The 13,453-nt window shown below is 36.2% G+C and overlaps 1 protein-coding gene across 1 annotated transcript; it reads right to left on the reverse strand.

Moving 5' to 3' along the window:
* Positions 1-310: 310 nt before the first annotated feature.
* LOC143349305 (uncharacterized) lies at positions 311-3,006 on the reverse strand. Its single transcript, XM_076780446.1, has 3 exons — positions 2,651-3,006; positions 1,887-2,583; positions 311-1,619 (listed from the first exon to the last, which is right to left on the reverse strand). Exons 1-3 carry the CDS (start codon positions 2,654-2,656, stop codon positions 472-474), a joined length of 1,851 nt encoding a protein of 616 aa, XP_076636561.1. The 5' UTR covers positions 2,657-3,006; the 3' UTR covers positions 311-471.
* Between the last annotated feature and the right edge of the window lie 10,447 nt (positions 3,007-13,453).

Genomic DNA, 13,453 nt, shown 5'->3' on the forward strand with positions numbered 1-13,453 from the left:
TATTAACGTTTAAAGTTTCACACGTACTGAATTTTTTTCTTAAAAATGCGCAGGATTTCGGAGGTATGACTATTCACCAAAAATGATTGTAATTGACCCCCACAACTGAAAATAATTTTTCCAGAACGATTTGAAATTTTTGAATTTAATTGTTAATAACTTTTTAACAAAGCCTTAGTCAAGAAATTTATATTCTTGATTTTCGTCTTATTTTGGCCTGTAGAGTCCCCCATTAAAATTTTTCCCAGGTGTGGACGAACACCCTGTATAACATATTAGTCTTAGTTTTACTTATAAAACACACTGCTAAAGTGTGTACGGAAAAATGCGGAATACTCTGTATATAACCTGTTTTCATAAAACACATATAAAAGATTTGTTCATAATTAGAAGATATTTTATTTATATATACTAATCCAGTCATTTTAATGTGTACAAAAGGCTTACAATTATTCTATAATGCGCAATTACTCAATGTTCTTTATTTAATGTGTATTCTTTAAAAGCGTAGTAAAGCTCTTGATTTATATCATCAATGGCGTTAAATATATACGTGACAATTTTAGTCAACGCGTTATACAAATTGCTACTGTCCTTGAAATAAGAACATGCGTTTATGAAATAGTCGTACAGATTTGCTTTAGAATATTCCCAAACAAAATGAACAACATCATACAAAAATATCTCTGGGTTATTACGATATTGTAACACAGCCACACCTACTTTGAAAATCATTTTCAAAATGTCCGTTCCATTCTCCATATGGGATATTTCTTCCAATGTATCGTTGAAACAATTCACATTATTCAAATCTTTCTTTGCAATAAATCGTTTCAAATAGAAATTCTTTAACAGATCCACTAAGACACTTTTCAACGACACTATTCTGTTTTTGAGCTCTAACGACAAATCACAATTTACGAAATTCAGTCCAAACTTACCGATCACCGGTAAATGTCTAGCAACCGCAATTGGATCAATCAATTCCATACCATTTACAAGGACTTTATTATTTTTAAAGGGTAACTCAAACCTCTTGAATACACTGAAAAAATCTTCGTTGCTAGTGACATGTTTTACTGGATATACTAGATCTAATTTTCTGTCCCCATTTACTCCTTTTAACCTATTAAATTCTTTAAAGAACCGTGTGTAACGTAAAGTATTTTTAGATCTCTCTAGAATGGTTCCGTTAGACAATCTAACAAGGTCATTAGCTAGTTTAGCAGTCAAAACAGAGTTGCTGAAGAACAAAACGTGGGAGCTGAAGATAATTATGTCAAACAAATCGACTTTTCTTTTCTCTTGGTATTTGTCGAATACACGACAGCCTTGATAGATTACACCAATTCCATTTACTGCTAGATTGCCTAGTATCATGGAATTATATACTGCTTTGGTCGCAGTGTTTATGCGATTGCCTTTTTCGATGACTTTTGAGAGAAGCATCGTTCCACCACTTGCTCCTAATGTTAGAGCTGTGCCGGTTATTCCGAGCCATGCAGAAATTGTGTTCTTGTCCATGGGATGAACAGATTCTTTATGCAAACCCCGATCTACTAACTTTTGTGAACTTCTAGCGATAGTCCAGGCTCCGCTCACACCAGCAGTGATTATTCCTGTTGATTAAAACTGGGGCTTGTAAAGATATTAAAAATTCTGAACTTCTACCTTCGAAACTGTTACGAAAAAACTAAATTTCAGATTATATAAGCTTAAATTAACTTAAAAAAATAATCAATGTATCGCCTGATCATTGAGAGCAACAAATATTTACTAGAATATTTAGAACTTTAAAAAACAACCGAAAAAGTGATCCGTAAAAGAAAAGTGATTAAGAACCAGAGATTTAAATTATTTTCAATGCAGGAAAGACAGAACCATACCTGTCCCAACCAACACAGGCCCAACCGGAGTGAAAAGAGAAGTGACACCCAGTCCAATACTTGTTCCAAGGCTCAATGCAGAAGAAACAGTATCAAAAGCATTGAAAACAATATTCTTTCTTGAACAAGCTGGTGAGTTCAATGTTTCTGTCCACACGACTGAAAACTGTTCCGTTACCTCGCAGTTTGGATCACACTGATAAATTCCATCTTTCGGTACAACCATAACACACTTAGGCAATGTGTTATTCGTTAAATAATCGTTCCAGTTTTTGTATATTCTGGCATTGTTATCGATGTACCATACACTATTCATTCTTTTTATTTTAAACACTGGTATCGTGTACATTTCAGTACACTTTTCTCCTTCTGATTTACTTAATCCTGTATATTTAAATATCGTGTTGTATATTATCCCGATGGAGATAGGACTTTGAGTTAGATTGGTTTCCGTGCCATATTTGATTATCTTATTATATATAGCTGTGATTCTTTTACACGACTCCTTGTCATACATTGTTCCATTGTATGTCTCATTTTGGTTAATCTTAACCTCATCTTTGTTAGTTTCTGGAAGGCCGAATAAAGCAAAGCCAATATTTTGTTTTATGTAATCATATTCGTCACTGTTATATTCTAACCAATCTGGGACATACTCGTAGTAACTTTGCTGATACTTCTTGGCGAGTGTTTCCATCTAAATCATAGAATGCATGAAAAGAATTGCTGGTAGTCAAATGAACACAAATTTTTGAAATATTTACCTCCATGTGGATGTTAACACAATTCTTGGACAAATATTCCTTTTTGTATCCTTATTTTAATTCTATATTTTTTTTCAGTTTGTATTAAAGGATTTTTCGAGTTTATAACAAATAAATATTTATTTTAACGCGGATTATGTTTGAATTCGAGAATAAAAATATATTTAACCATTACGATGGTGATTATTTCGTGGCTTAACTTGAACTGGTAACGTCCTTTGAACGAAATAAACATAAAAACAGTAATCCTAAAGGTTACGTTAGAATCGAATGTACAACGAATTCTAATTTTAATTTTGAAATGGACACCTAAATGTGTACATCCTTACTAACGACTATTTAACCGCTTGAATGAGTTCACATCTATGTATAAAACTACAATTCCCTGACAGGGATGCCAGGAAAGCACCGAAGCTGCTTTCTCACACTATGCCAGATCACGCGTACGTGAGCTCGTGTAGTTCCGGAAAATCGACAAAGGCAAACTAACGCATGCCCTCTTTCTCGATTATTCCGAAGCTGCCCGAAGTAATTTCGGACCGCCTCGTGAGAGGAGAGAGAGAAAGGATCACATTTGCCTTCTCGCTCTTAACAACTGAAATCCGACCTCCCGTCTACGGCATACGATTTGGAATCTCGAGCCGTGATTTTCGACTGCCCAAGCGTTTTACTTTCCGACCTGTGTAGGCGCACATAAGCAAAGTACCCAAGATGGAAAAAAAATTTTGTAAAATTTATTTTACGGAAATACACGTTTTAAGACCCTCTGATCATATTTTAATTATTAAAAAAAAAGAAATTTTTTTTTATTATTTCTATATATGAGCGTACATATGTATATTATTAATACGATTGAGTATAAATGGCTGAATGAATTTAAATGGAACTTTACATTTAAGTTTTATGTTCTCATTTCAAAGTCCAATTAGTCTTTGATTATAATCAGCCCATGGATAATAATGATTATATCTCTTGTTTCATAGTTGTTCCAATACATAGGCGTAATTTATAAAATATCTTATAAATATTTCATATAAATCTTGGGAAGAATTCAATTTTATGTAAAAAAAATTAAATAAACTTTTTTTTTATCTTTTCTAGAAAAGAAAAACTTAAATGAAATCTTATACATTAGATGCTTACTTAAATCGTATTGAAAACGAATACCACAAATGTTTTAGAATAATGTGCAAAATGGTCTTACTCGCAAAGGTTTAATTGAGAAATAAATGTTTGGTAATTAAAAACAGCAGTAAGCAGCTTAACCGGCTGGGATTTTCGCTAAAACAAATTGAAAACTCGGTTCTAACAAGGGAAAGTTGGAATGGTACCCGATTTTGGGTTAAGTTTTACTGCAAGATATTATTAAAGTTATTACAGCTACGTATCTTCAAAAATAGAACCAAATTCACCAATAAGTAGTATGGTGTGAATGATGGGGTGTTTGGCTGTAAGTTCGAGCTTCTTTTGCTGTGCAGGTTCGGACCCTGCTAAAAGAAATCTTTTTTTTTTAATTATATTTTAATCGTACACTAAATGTGACATTATATTTTTGTCTGATCTTCGAATATTTTTTTTTAAAGTTGAATTTACCAATTACATTTAACATGTGTTATTTTCAATATATGAAGTACATGAATCTGGATGGTATTTTTCGTAAAAACAGTCAAAACATAAAAATTTTAAACACCACGTACATCTAATGAAAATTCTGTTCTCACAGAAATTACAAAATTTTGTATTTAACTCTGATGGAAAGGCCGCTTCATTTACATTGATATAATGTGAATGATTTTCGGATTTCGATTTACTTGTACCTCGTACTTTTTATCTTATACTTCAGGTAAAAAGGGATATAACTGGCTAAAACAGTTTTATGATAGTACCTGCTAACTCATGTTACTGTTCTAAAATGAAACGCTATGTTTTGTACCTTTAAAAATATTCGACTATGTCCTTTTCAAATTTAAAATCCATCCCATACTTTGTATCACACTGGCAAACGGGATCACTATTCCTTTGTTTTTAAACGGTTTGATGGTGGGGATCTCGTGACTATAGCTCGTATGTACATTAATCAAAAATTAATGTATCTACGAGCTCTTTTTTCATTACATTAGTTTAAACATTTCAATATTGCACATTGCATAATTAAATAACAGTTTTTTACATTTCCCTCCTGATGGAAGAGACCACCACCTTCCCGTGGTTTCCATTGAGCGGTATCGTGCACATTATTAATTTTTATGGATCGATACAATCATTTTTTTATGCAAAATTAAGCCAAATCAAACATATAATATTTAGTTCGTCATAACAAATTGATACGGTTAACTCAAAATATATCGAGGAAAATCATTATTAATTAATTTCCGCAACTATTAATTCTACTTTTTTGTTTGTTATAAAAATAAGAACTCTTCATATTGAAAAATACCACAGCGTGCAGGATACTGGCAAAGAGTGGACTCTCATTTTAATTTATTAATTTTCAATCTTAAAGAATTTTGATTTTTAAAAATCGTATTATTAATATACATATGTACGCTCATACATGGGAATAATAAAAAAAATTTCTTCTTTTTCAATAATAAAATATGATCAGGGGGTCTTAAAACGTGTATTTCCGTAAAATAAATTTTACAAAATTTTTTTTCCATTATGGGTACTTTACTTATGTGCGCCTACATAGGTCGGAAAGTAAAAATGCCTGGGCAGTCGAGAATCACGGCTCGAGATTCCGAATCGTATGCCGTAGACGGGAGGTCGGATTTCAGTTGTTAAGAGCGAGAAGGCAAATGTGAGCCTTTCTCTCTCTCCTCCCACGAGGCGGACCGAAATTACTTCGGGTAGCTTCGGAATAATCGAGAAAGAGGGCATGTGTCAGTTTGCCTTTGTCGACTTTCCGAAATTCCACGAACTCATGTACGCGTGATCTGCCATATGTGAGTGTCGCACCGGGTGCTGAATCTGGCATCTATGTTCCCTGTCATTATTGCTATTGCTACAATGAGACACATAGATGCCAGATTCAGCACCCGGTGCTTTCAATTTTTTTTACATGAAATTGGATTATTCCCAAGATTTATATGCAATATTTAAAAGATCTTTTATAAATTACGCCTATGTATCGGAAAAACTACGAAACAAGAGATATAATCATTATTATCCATGGGCTGATTATAGTCAAAGTCTAACCGGACTTTGAAATGAGAACATAAAACTTAAATGTAAAGTTCCATTTAAATTCATTCAGCCATTTATACTCAATCGTATTAATAATATACATATGTACGCTCATACATGGGAATAATAAAAAAAATTCCTTTTTTTTCAATAATTAAAATATGATCAGGGGGTCTTAAAACGTGTATTTCTGTAAAATAAATTTTACAAAATTTTTTTTCCATTATGGGTACTTTGCTTATGTACGCTTACATAGGTCGGAGATAGAGATGGCGTGCAAAATCACTAACTGTGATTTATCACAGTGATCACAAAATCACGATCACGCTCGTGATTAACTCCATTCACGACCGTGATTCGAATGATGGCGTCTTAGTAGCAGTTCACGTTAACTGTGATTGTAGTGTTCCGCTAACTCCCCTTAGTGGGCACTCAAGGAAGTAAAAATGCGCCAAATTTAAATTGTATAGTAATGTAGTCTAAGCAATGAAAAAGGCTGCTTAATTGCACATTTTGTAAATTTCAAATGTCAAATTGTTAGAGTCGATTATTTAAATAAATGATAAGTTTGTTGTTACGAAGAAAAAGTATTGCTTAGATGTTAACACTCGCTTTAAAAATAAGAAAAAGTATAAATCATCAGTAATGAAAATTCTTATGTTCATTCATATGAAAACATTAATATTATTGTCGCTAATAATTTTGAAAATCGAATTATCAATCAATAACAAATATCAAGTATCCGTAACAGTGATGGACATTCGTGGGAACTTTGGTCATGCGCACTGGAATTTTCCCTCGTGGGATTCTGTATGCCATAGATGTATCTTTAGCGCAAAAAGAGGTGCATGTTGGGAATTCCCATGTTTTGTACAAAATTGAACTTTCTACTTCAAATGCTCGCCAATCACACAAAAATTAACTTATCGAAGATCCCCTACGTATTTCTCTAGCTATACTCATGTAGATTAAGAGAAAATTTGTTGTTTTTGTCTCTTTCCCTGTAACTTCCTTAAATTTTGTTCCTTACCGGGATTCAACAGTACCCTAAATTCTAGTTAAGTGTATACGGTAGTGATCATGCGTTCCAGTGCGCATGCCCAAATTCCCACGAATGTCCAACACTGGTTCCCTCCCTACCAATCAAAAGCGATCACGAAGAATCACGGATCACTGTGAAAAATCACTGTGATTGGGAATGAACGTGATCCAATCACGAGTGATTCTAAAGTAGCAGTTCTAGCCATCCCTAGTCGGAGAATAAGAATGCCTGTGCAGTCGAGAATCACGGCTCGAGATTCCAAATCGTATGCCGTAGACGGGAGGTCGGATTTCAGATGTTCAAGAGTGAGAAGGCAAATGTGGGCCTTTCTCTCTCGACTTCCACGAGACGGCCCGAAATTGCTTCGGGCATCTTCGGAGAATCGAGAAAGAGCGCATGTGTCAGTTTGCCTTTGTCGACTTTCCGAAACTCCACGAGCTCACGTACGCGTGATCTAGCATAGTGTGAGAAAGCACCTTCGGTGCTTTTCTGGCATCTCTGATTCAGATTCGCTTGCGACCGTGCGTGCCAGGATTCAAAGATTAAAAGATTATCGTTGCTCGTCACTGTTATTCACTGTTATACATTGTTATTCATTGCTACACGTTGTTATGCATTGTTATCCATTGTTGTTGAATAAAGTTTATTGTTATAAATATGTAAGGAAAGCATCCTTAGTTATATTGAATTTAGCGCGTAAATAGGTCAATAAGTTAGATCTCCAATTGTATCAAGATAATTTAGTGTATAGACAGGTGGCATTAGTACGACAAGGTAAGCCAAAGTGCAAAGATATAGAAACTACAAAAGAATCATAACGAATTACATATAAGAAAATTAATCAAGAAACAACGGTGTGAATAATAGCATTGAATGTTGTTTCTTTGTTATTACAGGTAGGATAAATAATCAGTCTAAGTTATTATATTAATTGAAGATGATTCCGCCACACAGCGTCATCTCTCGGTGAACGTCCCTAAACACATCTAGAGTTTTTAGTACGGGGTTGACCACCTTGTTCTTGCTTACTCTCTCTGCGCGGGATCTCGTAAAAACATGCTAGATGTTTCCACGCATTCAATATATCATGTAAACTGTATTACATAATTTTAACTTTGTTACTAATAATAAAGGGTTGTGTGAAATGAAACACTGGCGTACAATACCAAATATTTATTAACATTAATATTTTGTTAAAAATAATAAAATCTTTGTTATTACAGAGAAACAATTCTACTCATTATTCACCAATAACCTGCATATTAAATAAAGCATTATAAATATATACGTGTGCTCGTGGATTAATTCCGCTAACGGAGAGAGCCACATGAGTACACTTTGTCGCGGTACTCCCTAATTTAATAAGTCACTAGGTTAAGAACTAGATGTAGATTTTCCGAAGGTTGGTAGTGTACATGGATGCAATAGGTAGTTGTAAGTAGGGATGGCTAGAACTGCTACTTTAGAATCACTCGTGATTGGATCACGTTCATTCCCAATCACAGTGATTTTTCACAGTGATCCGTGATTCTTCGTGATCGCTTTTGATTGGTAGGGAGGGAACCAGTGATGGACGTTCGTGGGAATTTGGGCATGCGCACTGGAACGCATGATCACTACCGTATACACTTGACTAGAATTTAGGGTACCGTTGGATCCCGGTAAGGAACAAAATTTAAGGAAGTTACAGGGAAAGAGACAAAAACCACAAATTTTCTCTTAATCTACATGAGTATAGCTAGAGAAATACGTAGGGGATCTTCGATAAGTTAATTTTTGTGTGATTGGCGAGCATTTGAAGTAGAAAGTTCAATTTTGTACAAAACATGGGAATTCCCAACATGCACCTCTTTTTGCGCTAAAGATACATCTATGGCATACAGAATCCCACGAGGGAAAATTCCAGTGCGCATGACCAAAGTTCCCACGAATGTCCATCACTGTTACGGATACTTGATATTTGTTATTGATTGATAATTCGATTTTCAAAATTATTAGCGACAATAATATTAATGTTTTCATATGAATGAACATAAGAATTTTCATTACTGATGATTTATACTTTTTCTTATTTTTAAAGCGTGTGTTAACATCTAAGCAATACTTTTTCTTCGTAACAACAAACTTATCATTTATTTAAATAATCGACTCTAACAATTTGACATTTGAAATTTACAAAATATGCAATTAAGCAGCCTTTTTCATTGCTTAGACTACATTACTATACAATTTAAATTTGGCGCATTTTTACTTCCTTGAATGCCCACTAAGGGGAGTTAGCGGAACACTACAATCACAGTGTTACGCATTTGCATGACGTAGGGTTTATGTACATACAGCGGCGCGACGGGAAATTGCTGGAACTGGTTTTATCACCATCGAAGCTGCGATTTGAGCGAGGGAGATTCAAACGAAATCGCGTATTGTAATGCGTATTATTATTGTAGGAAATTCAACGCGAGGAAATCCAGGCACAAACCGAGCATTTGTAGACCGTTGGCGATACTTTGTGCATACAATGTAGTTTTGACCGTTAGAGGTAGGCTGTCTGCTTGTGGCGCGGATATGTGTGTGTGTGAGAATCGCTCGGTTGGCCATGTCGCCGGTTCTCGCTCGGAGGATCGGGAATATTCCATGGCACGCGCCGAGAACTTGGCAACCGGGGAAAGGAAGAAACAAACGCCGATCGGGACGACTGGATACATAAGACCGAGCCCGCGTGGCCGGGTCTCTCTCAGTCTATACGAGCTAACGTGTTGCGCTAGAGAACGTTTTTCAATCGCTACTCAGAGATATCTAAAGAACAGTACTGAATAAAGTTGTTAAAGTATTTTTAACGTATTGAGTTGTTTGATTTCCGCGCGTCTCGCCGAGCAGAGCGGTTCAGCGCTCCACGGGCACCGTCCCACGATCTTATTTCCCTAACCCACCGACCACGTGTTCCGCAACAGTTAAATGCAAATCTTCGTTGATCGTCTACCGTCAACTTTGTTAATAACAACTCGTGAATGTAGGACAGTCTTTGTATATCTAACTTTACAATTCCACTTCAACTTGGTTGTCGGAAAGATAAATGATTATAACTCAAGATTAACAAGAAAACAACGGATCTATATTTTTTTAGTTTCATATTACACTTGGTTTTTCACACGCGTCTCGACTCGATGAATTTAACCGAGGAAGTGTCGGGATTTCCCGAAGAAGAAGAAAAACATTCTTTGTTTCGGGAAAAAAGTGGAAGAACTCGATCCCACCGTGCCGCACTAGGCGCATAGACTTAAGGTTGGTTTGCACGCGCTTGTATGAGTACGTTTTCCCAAGTGGTACGTTTTCACAGTGGTCCCAAATGCCGAAAAGATGGCCAAAATATGGAGTTCTTCGATTTAGCTAAAAATTTGTAGATAGCTGTTATAGAGGTCGCTGATTAAGAATTAAAAGTCATAATTAGAAAAAACAAAATGGCGTCTCCAATAAAGCTCACGTATATGCGAAGGAAATGTAGGAATCACGTGAAATTTGATACATAGGTGTTATCGAGGTCGCTGATTACGAATCAAAAGTCATAATTGCACCAGGTTCGTCCGTACGTGACTCCATCCCAGAGGCTCCCTGATTTCGCATCAGGTTCGTCCTCGTTATCAACTATCCTAGCGGCTCCCCGATTTCGCATCGGGTTCGTCCGTGCACCTAACTAACAAATTAATACCATATTCCATATTCTATCTCGTACTCGCACGCCACGTGCGCTGCACGGCCCTGGCTTGTAACAATATTAAAATGTGAAATTAATGCTTGCTAGTACAGAAGTATAAAAATGAATTCCTGTTTCCTCTGATTTTTCATGTCATATATTGTTCAGATTTATGGATTCTTCGTAAAAAAATTGTAAATTATGTTGATAAAAAACTCAATCATATGCGTTTTGTGTTGTCAAAGGACAATTTCATTATAAAAAATTAGATCAGTTGTTTGAAATATACATAAAAAAGTTTAAAGTCTAATGAGTTTTCTGTTGTCAAAGATTTGGTAGAAATCTATTCCTTTATAGTATTGCTGTTCATTTGTTACAAATAAAATTAATAGAGTTCTTAAAAGAAGTACGCTACTTTGGCATTTTAAAAATCAAGTACTTTTCTTTATGATGTAAAAGCAAATATATTTACATTATCTGAACTTTGTAACGCGACATAATAGATATAAGAACGACGACGCGACTTTCGCCAATACCCCGTGAATACCCTTAGTTTTAACTAGGATAAAACACCGACGCAGCTCTCGCCAAAATACTCAGGTAACGTTAAAAATAGAAAGGGTCGCGACCAATCAGCGGCGACCCAGGTCAGCGCTAGCGCGCTACCCCGAGTATAAATACGGGCCCTCAGGCCCATGTTCGACAGTCTCTATCCGACTAAGTCAGAGAAGCTCCTCAGTACCGGCTCCTACGCGGATGTGCCAAACTGCAGGAGAGCGCCCCACCACCGTTCCGGAAGGACTACTCAATGCCCCGCACACTGGGCCAAAGTCTAACAATCTCCGACATCGGACCTTTGTACAAGAAGCTAAATAAACACGAGTCCGCCTCCGGGCTGACTCCTGCATCCACCAAGCTGCCAGTGTCTCTCTAAGCACCTACACCTTCCCCATCTGCCCCTTACCACCATCCTCTCCCAATCCGTTCCCGTTTTCCTCGCCGTCCCCTTCAGGAAACGTAACCCTCCCTTACAACTTTCATTTCGATGATTTTGGAATTAATTCTGAGCGGTACTTCTTTGCAATATTAAATAGCAAAAATGTAATATTATTGGCAGGTCTGTTTAATGTCTTATTGTTAAGTTAATTTGTAGAAACTACAGTGCGTATTATAAATATATCAAATCGTCTGTATTTAAGTGCTTCAACAGTTTAAGAAAAGATTACGATGATGAGTCATTTTAGGGTAATGTATAATATTACTGAAGTAAATGAAATGACAAAATTACGAAACTTTAGTGTATAGAACAGTGATGGTTGTGTAAAAATATAAAAATACTAAAGTTTGGTTCCCGCAGCCGACAAGATAAGACGTATAGATTCTTGACCACACCTCATAGCTTTCGCGTATGCCGTACACAAATGAACGTTCGTGTTAATGACAACCAGTGAAAACATCGGTCGAAAAGTAGTATTACCACATCCTTCCTAGTCCGCGTATACGTAACATGTGTATCGCAATGTTGGGAACTGATAAATATACAGAGTGTTCATTCTAACGATCGCACTGACTTTTTAAGCATTTATACTAATCTGATAAAAAAATGTTTGCATTAAAAGTTAAGCAGTACTTTGTGGGGAATAAAGTGCAATAATAATAATTTCGAAAGATTTTTTATGCGATGAAAAGCTCAAGTTACCTAGATCGGGGTTTTCCACGAGGCGACTACGGGCCCAGGTCAGCGCTTGGTGCCCAGATGATTCCCACGGTACCTGACTTGCCATAAAACATCTGGTACCGGTTTTCGATGTTATTACAGGTAGTAAAGTCATAGAGCGACTGGCTTTGGAGGGCCATGCAGATTTAAATGAATTTAGTAATTAAATAACCGCCTTAGTGGCACTTGGTTCTAAGCAAAAACTTGACTGTTATGAAAGGTGTGATTACGCCGCAACACATAATAAACCCTAATTGTTATTTCGTGCCGTAACACAAGTCATTAAACAATAGAATTACTTGCATCGACAATTAAAACAGCACATCACCTAGCATTTCTTCGATGGAAAACGAATAAGAGTAACAACGATAAAAGACGTATCATTCGTTGGTGTAACGAAGACTGCTAATTCACTCTAAAAGGTTGTCACCATGTGTTTAATAGAACTAAAAAGTACTCGACGGTACAGAACTGAAGTAATTTTAAGAAACCGAAAGCTAGACAAGCAAAAGACAATCATAGAATATGTTCACTTCTACCACTACCAATCAATCTCCAATTACTGTACTGCGGAAAAAATCAAAATTATTAACGATCAAGCACTCAAGACAACGATTCAATTTCTAGATCTAGGCGACAGCAAATATGTATGAGATTACCACCAATCATTCAACCATTCAACCACCAATCACGATCTAATCTTAAATGCTACAGCAATTTCAAACTCTAACGAGCCATTAAACCAGTACGCAATTACAGAACGAACTATCAACTTAACAATCTCTTTGGAGGAACTTAAGGCGTGATTTCACTGAGGCAACATTATGCGATCTGTAGTATACCACATATCGTTCGGTAACACTATGCGACCTGAGACATATTATTAGAACTCAGGGCGCAATTGCCATATCTACGTGCCTGCGTGTATGGTGCGGCGCATGCGCGAACACCGAACGCTCGAGCAAATGGCCATGTGCAACTAAAGTGTAGTTGTGCGTGTTACGAGCATGGCATGTGACTGCGAGGTTTTGTTTCTTATTATATTATATTATATTGTATTAAACTCATTTAAACATGTTTTTACCGATTAACCCACTCGAAAATCTAACACATGACGTTTGGTGCCATTTTATAGTGCTGTAACCTAGGCTTCGCATGAAAAAATTG

Source organism: Colletes latitarsis, chromosome 13 (assembly GCF_051014445.1).
Source record: "Colletes latitarsis isolate SP2378_abdomen chromosome 13, iyColLati1, whole genome shotgun sequence".
NCBI classification, from domain to species: domain Eukaryota; kingdom Metazoa; phylum Arthropoda; class Insecta; order Hymenoptera; family Colletidae; genus Colletes; species Colletes latitarsis.